This window comes from Truncatella angustata (assembly GCF_020726525.1).
Source record: "Truncatella angustata strain MPI-SDFR-AT-0073 chromosome Unknown BKA67scaffold_11, whole genome shotgun sequence".
Lineage (NCBI taxonomy): Eukaryota > Fungi > Ascomycota > Sordariomycetes > Amphisphaeriales > Sporocadaceae > Truncatella > Truncatella angustata.
Genome location: NW_025763391.1, coordinates 1,087,420 through 1,111,421, shown reverse-complemented (window position 1 = coordinate 1,111,421; position 24,002 = coordinate 1,087,420). Strand labels below are relative to the sequence as shown.

The 24,002-nt window shown below is 47.0% G+C and overlaps 9 protein-coding genes across 9 annotated transcripts; 4 read left to right on the top strand and 5 right to left on the bottom strand.

Annotated features, from left to right (window-relative positions):
- Positions 1 to 767: 767 nt before the first annotated feature.
- On the top strand, positions 768 to 1,444 carry BKA67DRAFT_639726 (ankyrin repeat domain-containing protein; the record flags this gene model as incomplete). The annotated part of the gene is made up of 2 exons (XM_046105743.1): positions 768 to 1,058; positions 1,101 to 1,444. 2 exons carry the CDS (start codon positions 768 to 770, stop codon positions 1,299 to 1,301), a joined length of 492 nt encoding a protein of 163 aa, XP_045952098.1. The 3' UTR covers positions 1,302 to 1,444.
- Positions 1,445 to 2,180: 736 nt separating this feature from the next.
- BKA67DRAFT_118301 (uncharacterized protein) lies at positions 2,181 to 2,983 on the bottom strand. The gene is made up of 3 exons (XM_046094930.1): positions 2,801 to 2,983; positions 2,447 to 2,521; positions 2,181 to 2,378 (listed from the first exon to the last, which is right to left on the bottom strand). The coding sequence occupies exons 1-3, from the start codon at positions 2,861 to 2,863 to the stop codon at positions 2,274 to 2,276; spliced, it is 243 nt and encodes an 80-aa protein (XP_045952097.1). The 5' UTR covers positions 2,864 to 2,983; the 3' UTR covers positions 2,181 to 2,273.
- Positions 2,984 to 5,049: 2,066 nt separating this feature from the next.
- On the bottom strand, positions 5,050 to 6,315 carry BKA67DRAFT_585636 (uncharacterized protein). The gene is made up of 2 exons (XM_046104211.1): positions 6,010 to 6,315; positions 5,050 to 5,961 (listed from the first exon to the last, which is right to left on the bottom strand). The coding sequence occupies exons 1-2, from the start codon at positions 6,192 to 6,194 to the stop codon at positions 5,439 to 5,441; spliced, it is 708 nt and encodes a 235-aa protein (XP_045952096.1). The 5' UTR covers positions 6,195 to 6,315; the 3' UTR covers positions 5,050 to 5,438.
- A 2,111-nt stretch (positions 6,316 to 8,426) lies between these two features.
- On the top strand, positions 8,427 to 9,321 carry BKA67DRAFT_585627 (uncharacterized protein; the record flags this gene model as incomplete). Its single annotated transcript, XM_046104210.1, has 2 exons — positions 8,427 to 8,683; positions 8,771 to 9,321. A coding segment is annotated over exon 2 (326 nt), but the record flags the coding sequence as incomplete, so codon positions are not given.
- An 808-nt stretch (positions 9,322 to 10,129) lies between these two features.
- Positions 10,130 to 10,590, bottom strand: BKA67DRAFT_585621 (uncharacterized protein). Its single transcript, XM_046104209.1, has one exon. The coding sequence runs from the start codon at positions 10,503 to 10,505 to the stop codon at positions 10,218 to 10,220; it is 288 nt and encodes a 95-aa protein (XP_045952094.1). The 5' UTR covers positions 10,506 to 10,590; the 3' UTR covers positions 10,130 to 10,217.
- A 1,526-nt stretch (positions 10,591 to 12,116) lies between these two features.
- Positions 12,117 to 12,730, bottom strand: BKA67DRAFT_669863 (uncharacterized protein; the record flags this gene model as incomplete). Its single annotated transcript, XM_046108664.1, has 1 exon — positions 12,117 to 12,730. A coding segment is annotated over one exon (369 nt), but the record flags the coding sequence as incomplete, so codon positions are not given.
- Positions 12,731 to 14,623: 1,893 nt separating this feature from the next.
- BKA67DRAFT_664635 (uncharacterized protein) lies at positions 14,624 to 15,159 on the top strand (the record flags this gene model as incomplete). The annotated part of the gene is made up of 2 exons (XM_046108414.1): positions 14,624 to 14,791; positions 14,839 to 15,159. The coding sequence occupies 2 exons, from the start codon at positions 14,624 to 14,626 to the stop codon at positions 15,157 to 15,159; spliced, it is 489 nt and encodes a 162-aa protein (XP_045952092.1).
- A 5,457-nt stretch (positions 15,160 to 20,616) lies between these two features.
- BKA67DRAFT_117973 (uncharacterized protein) lies at positions 20,617 to 22,722 on the top strand. Its single transcript, XM_046094929.1, has 6 exons — positions 20,617 to 20,730; positions 20,779 to 21,337; positions 21,530 to 21,966; positions 22,027 to 22,246; positions 22,303 to 22,436; positions 22,494 to 22,722. Exons 1-6 carry the CDS (start codon positions 20,707 to 20,709, stop codon positions 22,623 to 22,625), a joined length of 1,506 nt encoding a protein of 501 aa, XP_045952091.1. The 5' UTR covers positions 20,617 to 20,706; the 3' UTR covers positions 22,626 to 22,722.
- A 738-nt stretch (positions 22,723 to 23,460) lies between these two features.
- On the bottom strand, positions 23,461 to 23,861 carry BKA67DRAFT_585600 (uncharacterized protein). The gene has a single exon (XM_046104208.1). The coding sequence runs from the start codon at positions 23,813 to 23,815 to the stop codon at positions 23,627 to 23,629; it is 189 nt and encodes a 62-aa protein (XP_045952090.1). The 5' UTR covers positions 23,816 to 23,861; the 3' UTR covers positions 23,461 to 23,626.
- Between the last annotated feature and the right edge of the window lie 141 nt (positions 23,862 to 24,002).

The window sequence follows — 24,002 nt, the reverse complement described above, 5'->3', positions numbered from 1 at the left end:
CTTATACCCGCGCTTAGATACGAGAGTCATCGCCCTTAAAGAGGAGCCAGTCAGGTGCATGGTAAGGTTATGAGCCCTGTCTTTGCGTTGATGACGTGGCAATCTCTTAATCATAACCGCTTAAGCTAGGCCGGTCGTGGCAAGCGATTCAAGGACAGATAACATCCAATTAGTCATAAGCTTCCTTCAAATCTCACTGGCCGAAAGCGATGGCGATAAAATGTGAGATAGCTGGAAGCTGTACTGTACGGCACATGAAATGATTTCAACCTTTACCAGACTCTTTCTTTAGAGGATTTCGTGGTTCGTCTAGTTATGCCTCACTACCCGCAAGATTCTGTCATGGCGTGGCTTGGGCAATCCGGGACGTGAGTAACTGCACCGGTGGAAGGCGTCCTTATTCGCAAGGTTCTGTCGTCTTACACACTACGTGTTCTATGTTATTGGAAAAACTCTCGAGAGCATAACAAAAGTAGGGTCAGCTCCAACGCCGTGTCCGCCATCTTTGGTTCATAAGACCAAGTCTAGCGGAGAATGACCCAAACTGTGGCAACACAAGAATAAATACCAATACTAAGCAGGAGTTGCCTTCCAGGCCGACAACGTAAGCAAATAGTGCCATTTGAGGCTGCAATGCTTGCGATCTCGATAAACGGAATCCTCTACATAATCTGTACGGAGAACGAGGCCCCGTTTTTATAAACAGTATTGTAGCGCCGTCCCTATACTATGCATCACTTGGCGGACTGTCACGTTGTGTTAAAGCGATGTTAATGGATGCGAAGACAAATGTCAACAATCGAGGGGGCGAGTTTGGCAACGCGCTACAGGCTGCTTCGTGGCGAGGACACAAAGAGATTGTGCAGATGTTGATCGATGCCAAGGCCGAAATTAATGCTCAGGGCGGCAAGTATGGCAACGCGCCCCAGGCTGCTTTGTTGGTAGGACACAAAGAGATTGTGCAGTTGTTGATAGATGCTAAGGCTGATGTCAATGCTCAGGGCGGTCTCTTTGACAACGCGCTACAGGCTGCGTCGTGGGTAGGAAACGAAGAGATTGTGCAGATGTTGATCGATGCCAAAGCCGAAGTTAATGCTTAGGGCGGCCAGTATGGCAACGCGCTACAGGCTGCTTCGTTTGAAGGACACAAAGAGATCGTTAAGCTGCTCCTTGGGAAAGGGGCCGAGCTGAGTGTCACTAATAAGGATGGAGATACGCCGCTTCAAAGAGTTTCACAAGGCGGACTGAATTCTGTGTTCATACTTCCATGGTCCACTATGTTGATCATGTCCGTCATGTGAATCAGTTCTGCATGGCATCCGTGCTTACTTGAAGTTTTCGACCTCGTCTCTTGAGGCTGCTCCCCGCAAGACTGCATTCGTTTCGCGAACATCAATGCCGATTGGTATCCGCTGATTTGGTTCGACTTCGGATTCTGTAGATCTATGCAACGAAGGTCCTTGGCCGCTACCCAATCGAGTAATGGCCTATTCGGAATCGCCATAAGGCCGTCCAGTGGGATGTCGAGCTCATTATCAAGATACAAGATAGAAACTTGCGATTTCTTGCTTTTTGCCCCTCGTTTTCGTAACCCTTTGCCCATCCCATGATAGTTCTCATCCGCTTGTTTACGTTGTAGCACGCCAGAATATGACTTTTCAGCCCGGTGTCAAAAATCGTATCTGTGATGCCCACACTTTCAAACGAGCCAGCTGGAAGTACGACAGTTGCATATTTATTTTGATCGTAGGGCCACTTTACCGAATAAACATTGCCGGGAACAGGATCTGTGATTGTCTCTCCATTTCCATCACAATCATCTTGTGTTCCGAGATCCGAATTCAATACCTCATGCTTTTGGATGTATGTTTCGTATGGTGGTCCTGCGCCTAAGGCCGGTTTATGCCAAGCTTTGTGGCATCTTCGTGCGTTCTTTCGGAGGTGCCGTGATTCGGAAGTCCGACTCACAGAAGGAGAAGTAGGAGCTCTTCGTGTCTTCCCCTGCTTTGAGCATGGCCTTGAAACCACTCGCTTCTGTAGTGGTCGACCAAGACCCTCCAGACTTTCGAAAGGCAAGGTGGATTCCATTGATACATTCTTAATGGACGGAATCGTTTCATCATGACTTAGGCATGCTGACTCTTCTACGGCTTAAGTTCTGCAAGCCTGCTTGATATGTATAATTAGACTCTCCCTTATCCCTGACCGTCCCCGGTGGCCCGGCTTAAGCCCGATAGAGAGGACTAGTTCTTCATCGTACGGCTTTCGACAACTTAAAGCATTAAACAATGATAGCCAATATGAACGTGACCTGAGCCTCCCAAACAAGACACATCTAACATCTTCCAACATTGGCGCTGGATATGCTTCATATGGGACTATTTCAAGTGGAGATTATTAGTGTGAATGACACTAATCAGCATTGAATGAGTGACAGGCTACGTACAACGATGCTGACGTCTAGCACTGCTGCAGCACGAAGTGCGCGGTTTCTCGTAGTTCTGTAATCATGAGGTCCTAGCTCCACTGTTGTTAGTGTACATCGTCTCAATGTACTCTCTCCGGCTATGACCGAGGTCAGCCACGCAGTCCGCGCCTATCTGCCACCATCTTCCCGGCCAGCAAACATATTGCATGATGCTTTTTTTCCCATGAATCACAAGATATTAGTACTATGCCCCTGCACTCGAATGCGGGTTTGTCTTTATGACACATTAGCACTTGACGCTGAATCTTTGCGACCGCGGAAGCAGGGAGACAAGCGATGCGGTAAGCGACACTATGTAACACATAAACCTACTCGTACTGTGTCTAATAAATAAAGACTAGGAAAGAGGCTGAGCGGAGTAGCGCGCAATCTCATCCGTCATTTGCCTGTTCCTCATTGTTTCCATGTGGGGACGTCACCGACGATCTTTAAGGTCGTTGGGGGCTAGATTGATATCAAGGCGTATAATTCAATTAACGACGGCCGCGATCCTTCGCCGAAGACGAGATCAAGTAATGTTGCATTTGTTGATTGTTGCCCTAAAAAAAGAAAACCAGAACTTCACCCTGAGGCCCCCAACCCCGCGAGTTCGATGATGTGTTACCCCCAAGTTCCTCATCGGCTGCAATCGTGACTATGCCTAATTTGCTGCCCATCCCCTCTACGCCGCCTGCAAAATTTTGGAGACTGTCACATATGAGCATGTTGTCTAACTTAGTTACAATTGGAACTTGAAATGCGCGATGGCGGGGATGTAATGTCTCGTACTATCGCGAAGGGCAATGCGATCATCACATTTCGTGATCGCCAGCCATTGATGGCATGAAAATAGCACAGGAATCCATCCTGGTCTAAGGCAAGAACTTGTAAAGTACGTGACATGGAAAGTATGGCCAACCGATTGAAGGACTGTTCAAAAAGCACTCACAGCAAAGTACCAATACTCTAACCTAGTCGCAGACCCCATCGTCCAATCTCGTACGTCTACAGGCTTCGTTGGTCTAAGGACATTCCGGTGTAACATAACTCAGCTACTGTACATATGATTGACTCAGTGAGTACAGTGTACGGAAGGGCACCATCCTAAGCCTCACAGAAAGGACTACTCTCAACCCAAAAAAAAAAAGCATAAGTTGGCGATGAATGAACAGTACTGCACAGTGAGGCTAGTGGGGTCGGTGGGGGTCTTCGGTTATGAGTTTGACTTTGGCCTGCGCTAGTTTGCGACTACGTCGTAGTCACTGCAGCGGATTTTCGGCTGCACGTCAGCCATGGATGTAGTACGCAATTCATATCTACGCAAGGAGCGCTGGTCCATCGAAGTACTTAGTCGTCTTTTATTAGCTGTGTTTTATGTAGACACGACTAGGCATCGATTTTCGACTACTACAGGTGTGTCAAGATTGAGGAAAACTTGCCATCGTTTTCAAAAGCAGAGTTACGGTCAGGAAAATCATGTACAAGAGTAGTAGAGGTGCACAAAAAAGGGATAACAAGCAGCCGGCTGGTTTCAACCTTTTTAGTATCGCTCTATGTGACGACCCTTACAAGGGAGCCCGATGCTTTTGATCGTGCTGCTAGGTTGATCTGGCTTGATCTCAACGACGATGAGGTGGATACCTTTATCAACCAGGCACCGACGAGGCTTTTAGAAGGCATGAGTGCACTTAACTGGTGGCCCTCTCCAGAGAGACGTCAGGAGTGGCCACGCCTATCACAAATGGCGATCGAAATATTGTCTATACCTGGGCTCTCTGACGAAGCTGAGCGCGTCTTTTCTGGAGGGAGAAGGACTTGTAGATGGGATAGAGCAGCACTAAGGGCCGCCTCCATTGAACGTGCAAAGTTTCTTAAGAGTGTATAGCGATTGGGGGTCACATTTGGTGATAGGATCATAGCTAAGTGAACAGTCTCCTAAGTTATAAAATTCTTGGCATTCGGAAGTCGACAGTCGACATACTATTCGACGGTCGATGAAATTTTAAAGTCGACTATCGGGTACAGGCCTGACCGTGACCATGGCGGGTCTGGAATCCTGATAAACGTAGTGTCTTATAGTCGAATAATTGCTTTTCCCAGGAATTATTAGTATGAACGTATATTGGTAAGCATTAGTCATACAAATCAGTGTAATATCTTTTCGAGCTTACCACCGCGGACCCAGCCGAAGATACTAAAAATGGCAGACGAATTAATTGAACCTCGTGATTAATTCATTTAAAATTTTAGGAGACGACGATTAAATTGATTAATTCTAAAACAGGCCAATTGAATTGATTGGAGGCCTGCTATGGACTCTTGTGTTGTTAATGGCCGTGGTAAGCGAGGTGGAAGGGAAGAGCTCCTAATCCTGTAGACTTGGGTCGTGTTAAGTAGGAAAATACTAGTTTTTCCCAGCCGCGTTGGAAGATCTTCTCTATGAAGGCTTCCTAGCAGCAGCAGTGCAAGCTGTGAGCATTCTCTGCTTGTTAATGGGTTTAGTGGCCGAGATACCTCGCCATTTCCCTGGCTTCTGGTAATAATGGTGTTTGAGAGAGGAGACCCAGATCTTATCAAGGGGCTGTAAAGCTTCGCTAGTATGGGTGGCACGTATACCAAGGCAATTCTTATCCAGAGGATGTAAGCATGAAGCGGGCTGTGAGGTGAGTGTTATGACCATCTAGTATTTGTATCATCCACGGCCTCGGCCTTTGCTTAGACTCCCGGGGATTTGGAAAGCATCGTCTATCCAGTATGCTAAGACGAGCAGACACAGCCACTAATGACAGGTACCTCGTTGCCCTGAAGCTGTACAGGCGAGGTTCAACCAAAAAATCTGACCGATAAATGCTACAAAATGCAGGAACGCAATCAATGCAAAGACTCCAATGTTATATGAACGACATTTCTCGATCGGTTCGTCATGTCCATTATCATCTTCCGTGTCTGATAGCAAACTGTGATCTTAAAGCTATCTTTGCTCCTCGGGCCGCACTTTATGGCCGTAGAACTCGCCTTTGCCTTCCAATGCCGTACAGGCGAGGCAAACGCCTCCTCCGTAGACGCGGATGTGCCGTTTCCAACCTGCCCCTGCGTTGTTTAAAACAGATATGATTTCTCCTTTGACATTAATCCCGTGAGTACGAAAGGACTTATGCGGCGTAAGTGGTAGGGTTGGAGTTAACGAAGGGAAAGAACTCGGCGAGGACGAAGTCACGCTTCCATCTTCCTCCAGCCCCGGCACCGGTTGAGGTGGTCCGAGAGGCAACGTTTTCGTATAAGACCTCCTCCTCGGCGTAGCAGGTGAATTAATGGGCTGTCTCAGGGCCGAAGAAGAAGATGAAGAAGTGTAGTCCGGGTTCGGTTGGCTGAAGAAGTTGTTGTCTAGGTCTCCCGTTGTTAATAATGCTATATGCACGCGTCGTTCCGCAAACGACACTACTTTTGTTGATAGTATTGGACGTGTTAATGGCGGTGGAGGCGGCGGACGAGCCCTTAGATGGTGCGTTAGCGCAACTTCAAATACATAATTCATAGCCTACATTGCGTCGTTCCCATTATAGAGCGGTTCGAGTGTAACCTCCACTCCGAGTTGAGCAGACGCCGGATGCTTGTTGGCTGACATGTCCGTCCTAACACTTTTGCTAAATGCACGTGACTTCGCCCCTTTCCCTGGTTTAGGTGTTACAGAAGGGAGTTTTCCTAGTCCACTAAGTCCGCTAGCCATCTTGTCAAATGACTTTCCTCTTATATCTTATGACAAATCGAAGTGCAAAAATGAACAAGAGCGCGGCGGTAGCAATGCTAATATTAGATAGGAGTCGTAACGGATCCCAGTGTGCTAGCGTAAGACGGGGTTGCAGCCTAAGAAATGATACCCACTATAGTTGTAGGGTATTCGGGCTGTTAGGGAAGATCTACGGGCCGAAGCTGTGTTGTGCAAGCACCCGCCTACCCCTAATCCAGTCTGGAGTCTAGTGGCGTCTCGAGTCTTTAGCTCTATTTTCTGAGACACTTGTGACAGTCTGCGTAGCTCGAGATAATAGAGACTCGCTTTCATTAGCACACAACATTTATCAATACGGGTTACTTACCATTGTCTCTAGTAAAAGAAAGAAACAGCTAGTAAGAGTCTTAAATGTTCCCCGTCGCTGGATCGCTGAAGCCGAATGACGAATTAGCCTCGCCAAGCGACTTGCATGGCCTTATTATGGCGGTAACACACGATGTGACTCGGTAAAGAAGTTAGGTGGTTAGGCCAGCACCGGACTGCAGGGTCAACCTGACCTTACTAGCGATGACCTTAAAAATGGCGATGTACATTAGTATTCCGTTATTATCTCTATGAGCTCTCTAACCTCTACGCTCGCTGACTTTTGGGCGAGTTAAAACCTATTAGGTGCGCCGGAGAGGCGTCGTTGCTATGGCGTATGCTTGCCGTATACGGCCAAGTAATCTGTATCCGTTTCAGACCTGATAATATGAGGTATATTAAGTAAGTGTTATTGTCCTTCTCAAGTGCTATGAGATGTACCTGCTAAGCCTACTGTCATGGCAATGCGCCGATATAAAGTCGCTGAGGAACCGTTAGGGGCGCTTAGCATGCCAGAATACTGCTTTAACAAGGCGTTAAGACCTCCGAGGCTGCGGTAAGTTCCTTGAGTATATGGCTTGGCTTCCAATAGTCAGTGACAAGGCTGAAGTTCCTAGGTTCGTAAAGTGCGGAGGTTTTAAGTAACGTGACATGAAAAGGGCAGGACGCTGTTAGATTATCAGTTATTATTAGTCATCTCTGATAATATGACAGGATAGGACGGTGCAACTTCTTACTAAGTAGAAACACTAGCGTTATAGTGTAACAACACGATTATAAACGGGCGAGACTTGGTAACGTGTCGTATCACTGGTGTTCCTTTTACAAGCTCGGAACTAAGAACTAATCAGAGATACTACACATCACTGATTTCTGGGAATATACTACCCCACTTTAGTCCTTCGGTTTGGGCAAGCTAGATATGAGGACTTTTGTGTGGAAGTTCCCATGGAATACGCATTTAATTTAACGCGTAGTAACTATAACCGGGTGGCTACCGCGGTAAATGAGGCCTCCCACTATGGAGGAGCAAGTTCTTAGTATCCGAAGCGTTTGTAAGGCTTAGTCGAGCTCTTTTAAAAAGGTTTGGTCTAAGCCGTCCAAGATGCGCACAATCTAGCCGCTAAAGGGTTAGGGGTTAAGCACGGAGGATCTCGGGAGATAGTTCTAAAATTAAGTAAATTAAAAATCAAGAAGCTAAAGAAAAGAAGAGATCGTAATTTACTACTACTTTATACCCTCTAAGTGTTTCCTAGTCGCTATTTAACCCGATATTTGATTAGAATTCGGCTCCGACAAGGATCGAAATCATTCCATTTAATTTATTACACCCTTGATATAGTGGATGGGCCAGAATTTACCGAATTGCCAGCCAAATGGATCCATTTTGTACTAAGATGGATGGATTCGTAATTAGGTGGGTTTATATGAATTAGCATTACGTGGCAAACCAAATCCCCGATTAGGAAATCGTGATAGGATCTATGGTCTTTTGCGGACTAATCCTAACTTCGTCTTATTTCGCTAAGCGTATATTTAGAATTCTGTACGCCGTTAATGTTACGCCGCTTTACCCCCACCTTAATCACTCGTTTACAGTTCTAGAAGCCAAGCTGGGTTCCTAAATATGGGCGAAGGCAGCGACTTATATTAATTATAACGTGACAGCCCCTAAATATCCTAGGCGGATATACCTTTCAATATTTATTATATCGAGATCAAAGTACTCTTAAAGGATAACAAGAGGTAGAATGGCCGTAATTTAAATTAACTTAGTATATAAAAGGTGTAAACAGAACTTGTGATACATAAGAGCGTGATAAGATAACAAGTCCAAGAAAGCGAAACGCGAAATCAGAAAGGGGTCCTTGGACAGGGCTGGCTAACTAGCTAGATACAGGCTCGCTAAGTAAGGCTAAACCTAGCCTAAATAATGGCCTACCTTTTGCGGCCGCTATCGCTGCTCCTTTGTAAGGCTATTCTGGCTAGACAGCCGATTCAATATAGCGCGTTACTGCGTGTGGAAGCTAAAACGGGGCGCGTAACACCTTAATCCACTCCTCGATTCTAATTGCCAGCTCTGCCTGGGACTGCTAATAAGTGTGAACCCATGATGTCCTCTCGTAGGTTCTATTTTAATTCACGGGATTTCCTAAGTCTAAATACGTGACAAAGCCGGTCTAATATAGCTCTCGTCACTCCTTTTTGAGATCTGTTATAACAGAAATTCAACCGATAAGTTTGAGCGACGCCTTAGGCGCGAGCTGGATGCATGGAAACTCGCTACCGAAGCGCCGTGTGGTTTTTTATTTAGGCTTGGTCGACCTTGCCACACATTGCCGATTCGCGTGGAATGGCTTCCAGCACCATGCGCAGCCGAGGTCGAAGGTGTTCTCCGTTATTCCTCCACGATTGCACAGTCTCTTTGCCAGGAAACAGTCATCCTCGGGGCATCTCAGCTACGGGTACCGTCCGCATACGACGAGCGACAAGGCACCCGTGTTGTTTCTGCATGGAATAGGTATCGATCTATGGCCACAGAGTTCGCAATCAATCAATTCAATCAATTATCCCAAATGGATTGAAGTGGTTGATTAAGGAAAATGCCGGATTGAATTGATCAATATATTGATTCGATTAATTGATTGTAAACCCTGTCGAGGATGTAGTCTTGTCTTGTGATGAAAAGGCGGTAGCAGGATACAGCAACTTGTATACAAGAATGAGATTGTAAGTGTCGAGATGGCTCGAGTGTTCCCAAAGTCAAAGTCACAAGATAAACGGTAACTGGGAGTCCTTGAGAAAAACGGGAAATCACTCCGAAGAGAGACCGCCGCTGGCCACTTGTCGGTCGCGTCCAATGCGCGTAGTCCTATGACCACTTTTCACCATTGCCAACAGCGCCGGCCGAAACGATACCTTTCTCCTCTTGATGGTGTCGAAAGTGGATTAACGCAAAAGCCATCATGGACAAATGAGGACCTAGAGCACCAATGTCCAGATCCAGCGCTGCCATAGGCATGGCTTAACGAGCGGGTCGAGCGAGCGAATCGAGCGAACGGGAGGATCAAGCGAACGAGAGGAACGAGCAGTCATAGCGCATGCAGACACTATGTCTAGTTGCTCGCGTGTTCTGACAGCACAAATGCGGCATTTATCCATTACTAACTAGGTCAGCCACGTACGGCATTCATTTGAGTTGTACAGAATGAGGTTGAACAAAAGGGCATGGAGGCTGCGAAGGCAACTATTATGGGTGTTTCAATTATACATATGCTATATTTATAGTGGATACTATATAGGCCCTGGATCGAGATCTAGGAGGTTGCGTCTCTACATCGGCTCTGCTCCGGATGGAACAGGTTCGTAGCCGGCATTACGTACATGTTATAGAATCTGTCTTCGCCGACCTTATCTCAGCTATCATATCCGAGGGAAGCGGTTGGTAACGCTGACCTGCTACAGCGGAAGTTCATCTCAGCTATCATGCTCGAGGGAAACGGGTGGTAACGCTGACCTGCTATAGCGGAATGTTTTTATATCTAGCAGGACATGGTTAACTGCTAGATGGACACGAGTGTGAAAAAGAAGAAAGGAAAGAAAAAGTCTAGGACAATCTGCGAAAAGCCAGGATTATATAGAAGAATCTGGGTGGGCCTAGTTATGTGATTGATGGGGTGCGTCTGGCCAGCCTCCATCTTTCGTGTTGTGCCAGAGGCGCATTTTCATCTCATTAGCATGATCGATGTAGTAGGCAAGAATCGGGTGGTGAGAAGCGGGAGCTGCAGCAGCTAGGTTGGCCACCCCGCACGATAATTTCCAAGCCAAGGCTAGCAAACGAATATTCCACAGCGGTTTATCCGCTATGTCAGGTACTGCTAGTGAAACGAAGTCATAAGCGGTTAAGCCTACCAAGCTACACAGAAGAAATATGAATTTAGGCATACTAGTATACCACCAAATATTCCGCTTCTTTTCTTTAAGAGATAGTGTCTTGGGGCTACCTGATAGCAGTGATCGGAATGGTCTGGTATGAATTGGTATTGGTATGGTAAATACCGCCAAGACTTGGTATGGTTTGGAGAATTCTTAATACCATGGTTTTACCGGTCTACCATGGCATACTAGTTAGGCTAAATGGGCTAAAAATAGGATAAGCTAATGGTGCTAGGCGGCTGGGTTCTGGACCAAAATGGCTAGCGCCTTAAGGTCAAGAATTTTCTCGGCTTTGACCTTACAATTCTACGACGCGTAGTTGGCCCGTTGGCGGTATTAGGGTATAACCTATGGAATCTCCAGCTCCAAGCTCGCCGTCCTCTTCGGCTACAGGCTTAACACCGTCACCCTTCAAGACTCCTACACTGTCGCCTGCTCCCACACTACCTCTCTCGACGCCATCACCTGCTCCCCTTCAGTATCCCGAACCTCTAAATGAATTTGCGCAAGACAATATCACGTACCTAAACCGCGAAAAGACCACAAATAAAGCAGCCCGTCTTGGCTCATCACATGTATGGAAGTATGGCCTTCGCTACATCCGAGACAGTGATAAGAAAGAGGTGTATTACTGTCACGAGTGTGCAGCCGGAAAACAAAAGCAAGAGCTTTTTGTCATTAATGGCACGTCTGGAGTGAGAAACCATCTTGAACAGAAACACTAGATCGACCCTTAGAGTGGTATTAAAAAGCGTAGTCGGACATAGAAGTCTGTCCTCGAGCAATAGAGGAGCGCGGCTGCTACCAATACCTTCTTTTGGAAAGACTCGATTGAAAAGTTTAAAGAGCTTCTGGTTCGTTGGATTGTGTATTGCTACATTGCTTTCTTTCAATTAGAAAACCAGTATTTCCGAGAGCTATTGTTCTTTTTGAATCCGGCACTCCTTAGTTATCTTCTAAAGGCAGCGAAAACTATCCGAAGCTGGGTTATGGATGCCTTCTAATCGAAAAAGCAACGGCTCAAAGAGGACCTTTGGCAGGCTAAGAGTAGAATCTCCATTTCCTTTGATCTTTGGACTTTACCAAATTCTTACGCTATTCTTGGGGTTGTCGCCATGTGGGTCGATGCGGCCGGCAAGCGACAAAATACTGTTCTGGGTATACGGCGCGTGCACGGCGAACATACTGGCGAGAACGTTGGGTCGGTGGTTCTCGAGTTGCTTAGAGAATATGATGTTGGCGGAGACCAGATCGGATACTTCATGCTAGATAATGCTTCGTCGAACGATACCGCCGTTGAGTTCATATTCAAGGATCTCTGCCCATGGATGACGCCTAAGCAGCGCCGCCATCGCCGGCTACGTTGCTTGGGCCATATCATCAATCTCTGTTGCCAGGCATTCCTTATGGGCCGGGACTGTGAAAAGTACCTAGCAAAGCTCGAGAAACACCATTAACGCGGAGACTATGCGAAGGTGGAAGAGCTCTGGAAAAAGTTTGGGTGCTTGGGTCGGCTTTACAACCTCGTACGATACATCAGGCTTACCCCGCAGCGCCGTGAGGAGTTTGCCGCAATAATTGTAGGCGGAGATCTCGCCGAATTCGATAGGCTCGAACTCATTCAAAATAACTCAACACGCTGGAATTCTTGGTATCATTCGATTACGCGGGCGTTAAATGTTCGTGAACGGCTGGAAATATTTTCAGCTCGTCATGTACCTGGGAAAGGCTCCTACGGGATTTCGAACTTTAAACTTGACGGACAGCACTGGTTCGAGCTTGAAAAGATTGAGCTTGCTCTGAAGGACTTTTATGTAACAACTTTGCTCTCTGAGGGGAAAGGGACATCGCTCGCAGACTGGTTTTCAACCTTGGACTGCCTTCTCCGAGAAATAGATGAAACAAAAGAGCATTATAATGCAATCGATACCGAAGACGATAATAACTTTATATGGAAGTACCTTTAGGGGTGCGCAGATGCTGCATGGTCGAAGTGTGAGGAGTACTACAACAACTAGCAGCTGAATTGGCAAAATCGATTCCCCGAAGATCCTGACCTTCCGCCAGCGTACTATGCAGCCCAGATACTTGACCCATATCGAAAGTGGGCATGGTTCAAGCAAGAATGGGTCCTCGAAGCCGGAAAGGAAAGACAGAGGTGGTTTGACAACGCACAATTTGCGGTGAAGCAGCTCTGGGAGACAGAGTATAAAGGAAGATACCCCGTTGAGATGTTACCGCCATAGTCAGAAAAGAGAGATATCTAGACCCAGCATTCGATCGCTAGAGGGAACACAAACGTATTCGGATAGACGCTCCGGTCTCTGCCGCTGATTTGTATGAACAATACATCTCCACTGACCGGCTCTATGACGACGAGGCAGGCTGCGACGAGGCCGTTGCGTACTGGCTATCCCGCTACGATTCCTAAAGAGATCTTGCTCGTTTCGCTCTGGACCTGTTTGCAATCTCGCCCATGTCGGATGAGTGTGAACGTCTTTTCAGCAGTGCAAAGCTCACCATAGTTGATCGCCGTGGTAGGCTAAAGGCGGACATTATAGAGGCGTGTGAGTGTCTCAGGGCTTGGTATGGAAAGCCCTAGGTTGAGGAGAATGATGATAGTGAGGACTGTGGGAACGACAACGATTGGGTTGCTAGCTAGTAGTATAACACACTTTTCTCCGCTCATTCTCAAAAAGTCTTGGCACCATCAATGGTATTATTGGTCTTACCGGTAATACCATACCGGTTATTATGTAAGCTCCTGGTATGGTTTGCTTCGACCCCCCATACCAGACCATACCAGACCATTCCGATCACTGCCTGACAGTGGATGCAATATTACTGCAATTTCGCTTAGAAAGATAAAAAGGAGCGGAAATGGAAATGGAAATTGGAAATGGAAATGGAAATGGAAATGGAAATGGAAATTCTTCGTGGGTTAGTGCACTATTGACACAAATTGCCCGAATGGTATACAGCTGATGCAAGGCATCTGGCACTATCCGCAGGTAGACTGGTCTACAACCAAGCAGTCTTGGTTCGAATGGATGTCTTTACTGTTTGCTGTCTCGTTAACGCTTGCTGCAATCCACAGACTTGGATACCAACATGAGAATTAGTAGAATAGATTGTACATTCGACACAGCCTGCGTCAGCCTATGCCACATCACAGAGTTATGCTGTTTTTTGAAATCTGTCAACATCAACAAAGCCAATCTTGAGATCAAGCCTTGACACATAACCCTTATCTATGCCTACTTTCTCATCACTTGGTTCACAATGTGCACGGGCATAATACCTCTGCATGTACATACTCAGCCTGTCTGACGGATCCTTGTCACTGCGCTTAGTATAAGTTATCACCTATTTCCCCAGAAACTGACCTGAAAGCTTTGGAAATATCAATTACGCCACAAACTCTTCCCAAATAAACCTGCTGTGGAAATTCTATCTGCTAGACACTAATCGTTTCTGCTGTGAATTGTCACTGACACTTATAGCAAGATCGACAATGTACGACTAACTTTGCCAAAGGCTGGCTGATATGAAGCCATGCCCATCTCAAAAAAAGCTGACCTGACTCCAGCATCCCGACCTGTCGACATGCTTGATATGAAAGAGCCCCAGCCACGCCCAGTTATAGCTGGGCCAGTAGGAGGAGGAGGAGGCGGCGGAGGAGTTGGTGGTGGTGGCATTATTGATCTCGATGAAATAGAGACTGAGAATGGGCCTCACGGAGTTGTCTGAGCTCACAGGTAGAGCCCAAAGAAGGGTTTGATCAAAATTTGGGTTTTTTTGTATATAGGAATGCTTCCTATCGTATTTTATCCTGAACAATCTATGTATTCTATGCTTTGGTGCAGACAATTCTCAAGACTTGCGGATATGTCACGAACTGTAATTGGCTTAGGCTCGGGCTCGGCAATATACTAATCCGCGCCGTTTTCTCAACGTCAGGGCCAGGACACGTTGATGTCTTTGTGCTCTTTTTTGCATGAAAGTTTCACAACGATCCATAGTAATACAACAGCGAATCACCATCCACGTGTCGTGACTTTAAAAAGGCACCATGTTTCGCTCTACACGCTTCTCAAAGATTTCCCCGTGACTAAGCACTACTCATCATGGCTTTGCTTCCCAACATAACTGAAGAACTACAAGACACCATCGCGGGCCTCGACTGGTCGAGCGACAATGAACCCTCACTGCCTCAACTTGGACAACCTGATATCCGCCAGATACCTTGGCGTTCTGGCTTCGACAGTGTGGTCGCTCAAGTAATAGACCAGGCAGTACATGTTTAACCTCTTTTTTGTCTGGAAGACACTAACATGTGCAGAGCCCTCTGCTCAAGGAGCATGAGCCGAAGCCCATGAATTATGTCCCAACTGCTCTATTAATTCAAACTGGAGGGTTGCTTGACTCGAGGGCCCGTTTTAGCATCATCGTCAAGCGGGATAAAGAGACTGCGGTCGATTTGAGACAACAAGGCCAGCACTTTACTACCACTTTGCCTCAGGTGTCCATCCTTGACCAACACGTAGGATTAGCCAAGGCAGAATCTCAAAACGGTTTGCTTTGCTTGTGGATACGATGCTATCTGAAGGAGCAATATATAGAGAAGTTCGGACCGGAAAGCTGGTCAGATAAGAAATGCTAGGTATATAGGACCGCCAGGGCCATTGTTGGTATTGAGGTCCAGATCCATAAAATCATTCCCATCGAAACATGTACAAGTCTGCCACTCCCTCGTGTTCTCCTTGCATTATCCCCGATATTGGTACGACGCCCTCCATACTGGTATGAGAAAGGAAAGGAGCATGCTGAGAAGTGCACTGCACGGTTGTCTGCATGTTCCAGTTTATGGCAGCCACCAAAAGCTGTGCGCCAAATGAAGCAGATGGGATGTCCGTCAAACGATAGTAAGCGTTGATGGCGGGCCATTGGGCACCAATACAATGAAATATTCAGAGCAAGTCACGGAAGGAATTGCAGTCCGCAGGTGCGAAGCCAGAAGCTCCCATTTCAGAGCTTTGCCGCATTAGGGTACTTGGAATCAGTATCCCAAAACGGCTTAGATTTGCCCAGCCGTGCACAACCTTGTCGGCCGCTTCTGCGTATACCACCAGATGCACCATTACTTTTTTGTGTTTTGTAGAAGCACCCCTTCTGTCTTACTGCACATATTTTGGTAGTGTTAGTTTGCCCTCTAGGGGAATAGCCCGGGCGTAATAAACTTGTGTGTGTGTGTGTGTGTGTGTGGGATCGATGAACGGGTCAACTCGAGGGATGTAGATACGCAAGGCTATCTGCGTAGCGCATCTGGAATCCTGTTGGAGTATCAATGAGGGTATCACGTGACCTGTGTTAGAAAGCAAATAATACAGACAATAGCCAACACATCACGGCCCTCAGAAAAAAGAAGAACGATCTAAAAGATGAATTGACTAGATGCACGCGAATGTCTGACACAAGACTACCACGACTAGTTCTACCGGCACAGCTGTCAGGGTGCACTTTCCAAGTAGTAAGGTTTCGATGGACTGGCAAGGTGGCGAATATGCAAACTACAAATTGTGCCATCGTATGGATGGAAGATTATACTTCTACTCTTTCCAAAGCTTTAGATGCTCGTCAATAGGATAGTCAGTTGAAACGTACATTGACTGCGCCTTTTACAACTACCAAGCACACACCTCAAAATATACGTTGTTTCCCTTCAAGCCCCACCGACTCCAATTATGACCTGGCGGCGGATTGGGACCCATGATGAGTACGATAGAAACTGGGGAACGGCAAGGCAAGTCCGTGTCTACTCTCCACTGCTATCTGATCACTTATTCCATCCTTTTGGCCTAACCATACCTCCCCATCCCTCGCTGCAAGATAGCCACCTCACCACCATCATAGAAAAAACGAACAGCCCGCTTGATGACGTACCAAATACATGGTCCGGATCAAACAGTCCATCCCAGATAGCCCTCATCAAAGCGCGGGGAACCACGACAAGCACAGCACAAGACCATCCTGTCCAAGCTGAGTTGACACGTTCCACTCCTTCATACCTCTGACAACTGGCCCGTCGCCACCAACTATCAACTTCACCTTCTTCATCACGGCTGTCCAGCCTGGAAGATCCTTCACTTCGAAATAGAGGGCCAAGTATTCTCCTAGCAGCGCCCAGTGGCCCCTCTCCACCCAGCTTGTCCCCTCCTGGTTCCAATACCAAGCCTCTCCCGCGGCATAACAAGCTATTAACCCAATCTCAAAAATGTTCCTCGTCGGAGGCAAGTGGAGGACTCGACCTCTGCTCTCCATGGGCGGGAAATATGACTTCTGGTTGTACACACTCCTGTCCATTTGAATGTTTGCCCTCAAATGCGGGGTCGTGGGAAAACGGCCACCCGATGGTCGCCCGCAACCAGTGCTGCCCCTCACTGGCAACAAACTGACAATTGGATTGACACCTCCATGTCTTGAAACTTCGAATGCGCGTGTTGTATAAATGAGCTCCTTGTTGGAAGGGTAAAAACCGTAGTGCAACTACTCCATGCCACCGGGTCGTCTCTGGTGTGCTGTGTGCAGTTCAGTGCTCGAGTGGAAATGCTGTGTGGTGCGCAATGCTGTTTGAGATCCAGTGAACATGATGGAGGAAGAATTGGTGCCGGCAACTGGCTTCCGTCCGCCAACCACATAACCTTCAGATCTGATTCTGATGCAGACCCACCACGACACTTTTGAATGTCGGTACTCTACATGACCCTCCCCAGAAAACGCATTTGGGCCACCACTGGGTCAAATACAGTACACGGCCACCATGGGTCCATGCCGTCGACCGCCCGAAATGAGCAGACCGGAAAACCATTGCATATATCGTCTGTTCATCAATGTCCCTTCGCTCATTTTGGATGCGTTCATTCTGATTCATGTTTTATGGAAGCAGAAACAGCTGTCTCCACGCTTGATCTACATTGCTAGCGGGCACCACAAAATCGGCTACTCTGGCTGTCTCCACAATCTGTCGGGTAGGCTTGCACTTATTAATTGCACTCCGGTTGTGTCCGTCGATACAACTGATGTACGAACTGGGGTGCAAAGAAGCTATAGTTCAGGGTCCCAAGTTGTTGGGAGTTGGAGGCGGGGCTTGAGTACATTAGTGGATGTTGCCGCTTTCCTCACTTACGTCAGTTTCCCTGGGCAAAGATTTGGTAAGATTGTTGATTTTAAAGTGCATTGGATGGTTGGAGTCATCGGAGTACCTGATCCAGCAGGGATCCCAGTTTTCAGTGAGCGAGCCGCCTCCAGTCATAGGGTATCTTATGGAGCACATAAGTAGCGTGCTCGCGATATGGACGTGTCATGGTTACTTATCGTTTTTGCATCCACATGGCTGATACTATAGTAATTGGATACCGACCTTCGGGCATGTATACTTGGTCCCACCAAGCCACGGCGACGTGACCGGAATGTAAGGCACAACCGGCTTTGAAGGCGGGGAAGTTTAACCAATGGATAGCGTGCTAGTGCGTTTATTGAGTCAGACACGTAAAAATTAAGATAACTCATAGCATATATAATGGGAAATTGACCGACATCCTTTTTGGGGTCGTTTTCTATAGTATTGTTGAGAAAAATGCCCCCCCCCCTCCCCCCTCTTTTTTTTTTTTTTTTAAAAAAAATTTACATCTTGGTTTTAAAAAAAATATTCTTTTCTTAAAAAGTTAAATATTTTTCTTTCCAAAGGTCGTGACTGGTGAGGTAAGCTAGACCCTGCGATCTGGTGCTGGCAAACTACTTGAGTTGCTTGAGGAGTTTGGTCGTGTTTGCCCGCCATGAATATGCCTCACTAGTCGCTTGGCGATGCAACTTCTTCAACAGTACAGAAACTCGGTAGGTACATTTGAGCTCCCGCCGGCCGTTCCAATATTTTAACTAGAGACAATTGAGTAGACCATAAATACCTATCGTGTTCTAATGAAAACAAAACTCCATTATCTCGTGCTACGCAAACTGTGACAAAGTGTGTCAGAAAATCGAGCCAAAGACTCAGGACGCCACGGGACGCCACTGGATTACACATATGATAGGGCCGCAGATCTACCCATTTATGATAGCCATTGAACAGCTTGCAGCTATAGTGTGCCCCATATCCTTAGCCGCTAAAAACAGGCCCTGTGCCATTGTTATTTTGTAGGTCACCCTGGTCCGCTTGGCAAGTACAAGCGAACGCCACAACTACCACAAGCGTTTATCACATCCAAGCTGGACCTTAAAGGGTCACCAACGCTAATACGCAGAGTGGCTTCCTGTGCTTCTGTCAAAATTCTTCGAGGCTATTATGTGTGCGACTAGATCTGAACTTTGGCACGAACATTTATATCCTGCAACATACATTAAGTACGGTTGGCTGTTGGGAGCAAATCATCTCGAGGTTTTACTTCTCCAAGTGTTCAAGTTCCTATGTCCGGCAGCTGTAGTGCGAACTGCTAGGTTAGTACCTGTGACTACACGTCGTTGTTGCAAAATATCTCCAAGTTATGGCGTTGATACACCCGCTTCCCTCCCTATCTTGAAGTATTTCAGTCTCCATGGCATATATAACAGTGTTAATTCCCGATTAATTGCTGTTTTATACGTCTAATTATTCATAAGCAGCACTGGGACCATAAATGCCGCCATGTTCTCCGTAAGGAAGTGATTATACTGGAATACATTGGCCATGGATGTTCGATGCATCTTTAATCCACGGTGTGAAGGAAAGCTCCGATATCAACGACGTAAGGTGTCGCAAAAATATTGACACGATCACGGAGTAGTTCGACAGTCATTTACCAAAAGTCAGAGGGTATCACGATTGAGAATATTAAAGGCGCGACCCCAAGCCCCTTCCGTTGTGGAAGTAGGAAAATATGTCAGCACTATTGGCTGATTCTAGAAGACATTCCTCCGAAACCAAGGTCACATACAACTAACCAACCCTAATGTCCAAGGGGTCCCGATGTAGGAACGAATTACTCTTCACTATTACAGAATTAAATTGGAATCTCCAGAGCTAAAGGTGAACACCAAAGTATGTTAGCTAGCATTAGAGTTATAAAGAGTTTAGCTAGTATCCGAAGCGTCTGTGAGGCTTGGTCTAGGCCCTCGAAAGAAGCTTAATGTAGCCACTAGAGGGGCTTGGGGTCAGGTACGGGAGGATCTTGACGAGATAGTTCTCAAATGGAAGAAAATTAAAAAATCGAAGCTGAAGGAAGCAGAGATCACAGATTTACCAAGTACCTTGTATCCTTTAAGCATTTCAGAGGTGCTGTTCAACCGGACGGTTGAGTCGAATTCGGTGCCAAAAGGGATCGCAACCAATTAATTCAATCCACTGCAACCCCGATGTATTGGATGTTCCTAAATCTACCGGATTACCAGCAGTTACCCCTCGGGACATCTTGACAGGATTTGTGGTCTTTGTCGACTCATCCTAACGTCCTCTTATTTCGTCAAGTGCATGTTGAGAGACACTGTACGCCGTTAGTAATTCGCCGCTTCGCATCCACCTTGACCACTCGACTGAAATTTCCATAAGACAAGGTGATAGCGATTTATCGTTGTTCGCTTTTCATTCCCCACCAGGCTGTACCCTTAAGAGACTGGGAGCGAGACAGCTAAGCCCACTCGAATGCTTCCCATTCCAATTAGCTTACCGACCATCTGTGCCTATCGATGCGTTGATGCCGTTGATCATCTAAGGGATTCGTACTTTACCTTCGGGTTCCTTCAAGCATACTGTCGCTCATTCTTTCACCCAGCCCGTGACCGACAAAACAGTTTCGTTGGAGTGATTTCTCTTCCTTCTTTATGAGCCCTCAGTTTCTGTTTATCATTTGGCTTGGAATTTGGGCACTCGAGCCGTCTCGATACCAGACTATCATTCTGTTATACAAGTTGCGGTATCCCATTATTGTCCTTCCACCACAAGACAAGACTACATCCTCGACACAGACGGAGTTCAGTCGAAGCAAAAACTGTGTATAACATCATCACCTGACTCAAAGTTTACTAGACAATCTTGTTACCCAACTCAAGGTTGCCTGCCGCCTATTCTTTTAGAACAGAACGGAACCCCCTATCATTAGGCCAACTGCCTATGAACTGTATACAACAAATACCATATTTAAATACAGGAGAAGGACTACGACTGTAGAGGGTAATTGAAATGTATTTATTGAATACACAGCAGGTCAGTTACCCCACGGGAATCATGAAACTCAAAGTCTCACATCTGCAGGATATGGATCCCAACATGATGGCATCGCAGGTTATGGCACCTGCTCAATTCTTCTACTGTAGCCCCGACCAAACATTGGGCAACCGACAGCATCGCCACTTAAGTCAACAACCTGCTATGCAGCATATGTCAATGTACCCTGTTGTGCCTACCCTCCCATCAACCTTGGTCTATTCAAAACCTAGTTCATCTTGCTCGCAGCCGGCGACGCAGCCCAAGATGCTGAGTGTCATTCCCTCTAACTTGACACCGATGGCTTCCCCCAAGCTTGCATATCAAGGGCCCACAATCATATTGCAGAATGGTGCTGCAAAGCTGATGCTGGAGACCGAAATGTACGACAACGAAAATAGCTACTACCCAGCAACACCAGCTTTGTGTACTGCTGGTAGTCACGTTGGTTACCCTGGCAGCAGCGATGACATGCTCGCAACTCTCATAAACCCTATGTTCTCTGGCTTCGACGGATTTGAAAATGTTAAGCCTGATGTGGTGGCATTGCCTGATGGTATGGAGGCACAAAACTGGACAAATTCTGTATCGCCTCCCATGACACCTAGTAAGCATAACACATTCACTGTTTCTCATTAGTAATTACCGCGTCAATTTATCGACCAGTGATATCAAGGTTGAAAAGTTGATGGCCTTAATTCACTCACCGGCTCGTTTTGGCCGGCGCGTGGCTACTCGAAAATTGGCAAATGTCAATTTAATAATCTGGAACCAACAGCAGTCTAACTTTTTCTTGCAGGCTACCTCTCGCAATCCCAAACCGGGCCAAGCTCTGTCACATCCGGGTGCATCAACCCTCGCGATATCCTTAGTGTTAGCGGTGTATCGACAACTAAGTTCACCTGCCTTGCAGCAATTGAGCAATTCAAGACGGACACCCTCAAGCCAACCGTGCTAGCCACTTTCGAGCTCAACCCTGTGCTTCACCACCGACTTCCCTCCTTTGACGAGCACTCTGATCTTGAATCTGAGGAAGATGTCTTTAGCGGCATCGTCAATCTGCACAAGAAATCTGCAAAGGACCTACAGCGATCTCGTTCAGCTACTTGCTCCACAATTTTGTTTCCTTTCGTTGGTGGGGTTGAAACCGCCTACGAGGACACCACATCAGTTGCCGTTACCAGAATTGCTACCCTTGGAAGCCCATCAGAAGACGAAGCTCGCCCCGCCAAGAAAGTTAAGTCCGATAAGGAATCAAATAAGCCCGTGATGAATGTTGCTGCTGATTCTCCTAAGGCTGGCAGCGCCCCTCAGCAACAATCTGCAGCTGAGGAGGAGTCTTCGAAAGCTCAAACCGTCGAGAACTCAAACGCCACAGATGCTGCCACACCTAACTTACCGACACCCGCCAAACGCCGCGGTCGCAAGCAGTCATTGACGGATGACCTTACCAAACCATTTGTTTGCGAGCTGTGCAGTCGCCGTTTCCGTCGCCAGGAGCATCTTAAGAGACACTGTATGTGCTGATGCAATGCTACTTCCTCGAAATTATAATCACTAACCTCTTCTCAGATCGATCGCTTCACATACAGGACAAGGCCTTTGAATGCAGTGACTGTGGCAAGAAGTTCTCACGAAACGACAACCTCGTTCAACATATCCGTACTCACGGTGATAGTACCATTGTCACAAATCTCATTAACGACGTAGGCGGAACCTACGACATGTTGGCACAGCCACGGCCGCTGACCCCGCAGGGCAAGCCTGACCATAACAGCTTCAGCAAGGTCCTGTTCCAGGTAGACAGTGAGGTCTCAGGCAGTAGTGGTAGCGAGTTCTCTTCAGATGAGTCCAACGTTAGACTCAGTGGCAAGAGGCGCAAACGGTCTGCGTAGAAGCTTCTCAAATCAGCCTCACACGAGATATAATCATTTCCAAGAATCAGCAATCTGTGCCGCTTACACTCGACATTCACGCATTGATCGACTCCAGGCCATTCTGCAGACGTGATGTTGGCTAGCGTCTCCCCTCTATGGTGGTTATGGTTACCTGAGCCCCAAGAAGCGTCGCCAGCGCTGAAATCACCCGCTATAACACATCCAACGGAAGGGATCCACTCCCCCCTAATTTGTCGGCCTGCTCCGGATCTGTGCTTGGCCTGCATACACTAACAAAAGTAATACCCCGCACATTGACCCACGTTACGTCCCTGGTCTTGTATGGCTGGAGCTGTTGGGCTTGAAGGTGCTTTCTCACATAGACCAGCGACCTTGGCCTGGTGGTATTGTTTTCCCAGCTATCTACCGGAGACAAGAAAAGACATAGCTGGGTTGTGTCTTGACCATCATACTCCTTCCCGGCGGAACACATCGTGATCATATAAGGCTTCCAAGCGCGCGAGACGATGGAAGCAGGTTCTCCCGATCATCTCAGCATAGGTTGACCCGGCCATAAGTAACAGCCCATCTCCCATTTCTCTCCAGACACTCTTCATCACCTTTCAAGTGTTACGGGCTATGGGCCGTGCATCAGTTGTCAGCCAAAGCCTCCAACCATGAGCGCGACCATGAAGCTCAACACGACTAGCTTATAGGCACGGCTGACGGCGTGCACTTTCCCTAAGCAATAAGGTTCGGACGGACTGGCGAGGTGGCGAATCTGCAACTACAAATTGTGCCATCATATGGATGAAAGATTGTGTTTCTATTCTTTTTCAAGCTTTAGATGCTCGTCAATAGGATAGTCAATTGAAACGTACATTGACTGCGCCCCTCGCATTAATAACGTAAAGAGTCCAATCTACATCTGGGCCCTGGCGTCCACGCCAAGGCTCCTTGCGACCCCAGTCCTTGGCATGCCGTTTATTAGAGAAAAAAGAGATAAATGGGAGAGATTCTCAACAGCTCCATGTGAATTGTTTTCTTATGGCTTGTTTGAATTCATTCAATTCATCATAACGGAAGGTTTTGGTAGTGTCCAAAGCAACAAAGCCTTGCTGGGATGAGAAAGATGTTCGGCTTCCAGCGTAGTGAACGCGGTAAAGCTCATTGGGAAGATCGCATCTGGAGCAGACGTATTCGTCCATGTTTATCAGGTCCTGTGAGTTGGTTTTATGAACGAGAATCGAAAGACTCAGAGTTGAGGAAAACTTTATTAAGCAAGGCTATATACGCTCAATGAAGAATTCTTGAAGTAGGAGTTCCCCGCTTTGGATCTGAATAAAGCTCTATGGGTACAATCCGGACGAAAACCTGGAAATGCGTGTGGTGTAA

Excerpts from the sequence above, each read along its gene's own strand:
- BKA67DRAFT_585600 (XM_046104208.1), bottom strand. The coding sequence starts at position 23,815 with ATGGACGAATACGTCTGCTCCAGATGCGATCTTCCCAATGAGCTTTAC.
- BKA67DRAFT_118301 (XM_046094930.1), bottom strand. The coding sequence starts at position 2,863 with ATGAGATTGCGCGCTACTCCGCTCAGCCTCTTTCCTAGTCTTTATTTA. Across the intron at positions 2,522-2,800 it reads ATTTATTAGACACAGTACGA|CTAGGACCTCATGATTACAG; the intron begins GTAGGTTTATGT and ends ACAACAGTGGAG. Across the intron at positions 2,379-2,446 it reads TGCTAGACGTCAGCATCGTT|TCCCATATGAAGCATATCCA; the intron begins GTACGTAGCCTG and ends CACTTGAAATAG.
- BKA67DRAFT_117973 (XM_046094929.1), top strand. The coding sequence starts at position 20,707 with ATGTATTTATTGAATACACAGCAG. Across the intron at positions 21,967-22,026 it reads AAGCTCGCCCCGCCAAGAAA|GCTGGCAGCGCCCCTCAGCA; the intron begins GTTAAGTCCGAT and ends GATTCTCCTAAG. Across the intron at positions 22,437-22,493 it reads TCACAAATCTCATTAACGAC|CCTGACCATAACAGCTTCAG; the intron begins GTAGGCGGAACC and ends CCGCAGGGCAAG.
- BKA67DRAFT_585636 (XM_046104211.1), bottom strand. The coding sequence starts at position 6,194 with ATGGCTAGCGGACTTAGTGGACTAGGAAAACTCCCTTCTGTAACACCT. Across the intron at positions 5,962-6,009 it reads TATAATGGGAACGACGCAAT|GGCTCGTCCGCCGCCTCCAC; the intron begins GTAGGCTATGAA and ends GCACCATCTAAG.
- BKA67DRAFT_585621 (XM_046104209.1), bottom strand. The coding sequence starts at position 10,505 with ATGCCTAAATTCATATTTCTTCTGTGTAGCTTGGTAGGCTTAACCGCT.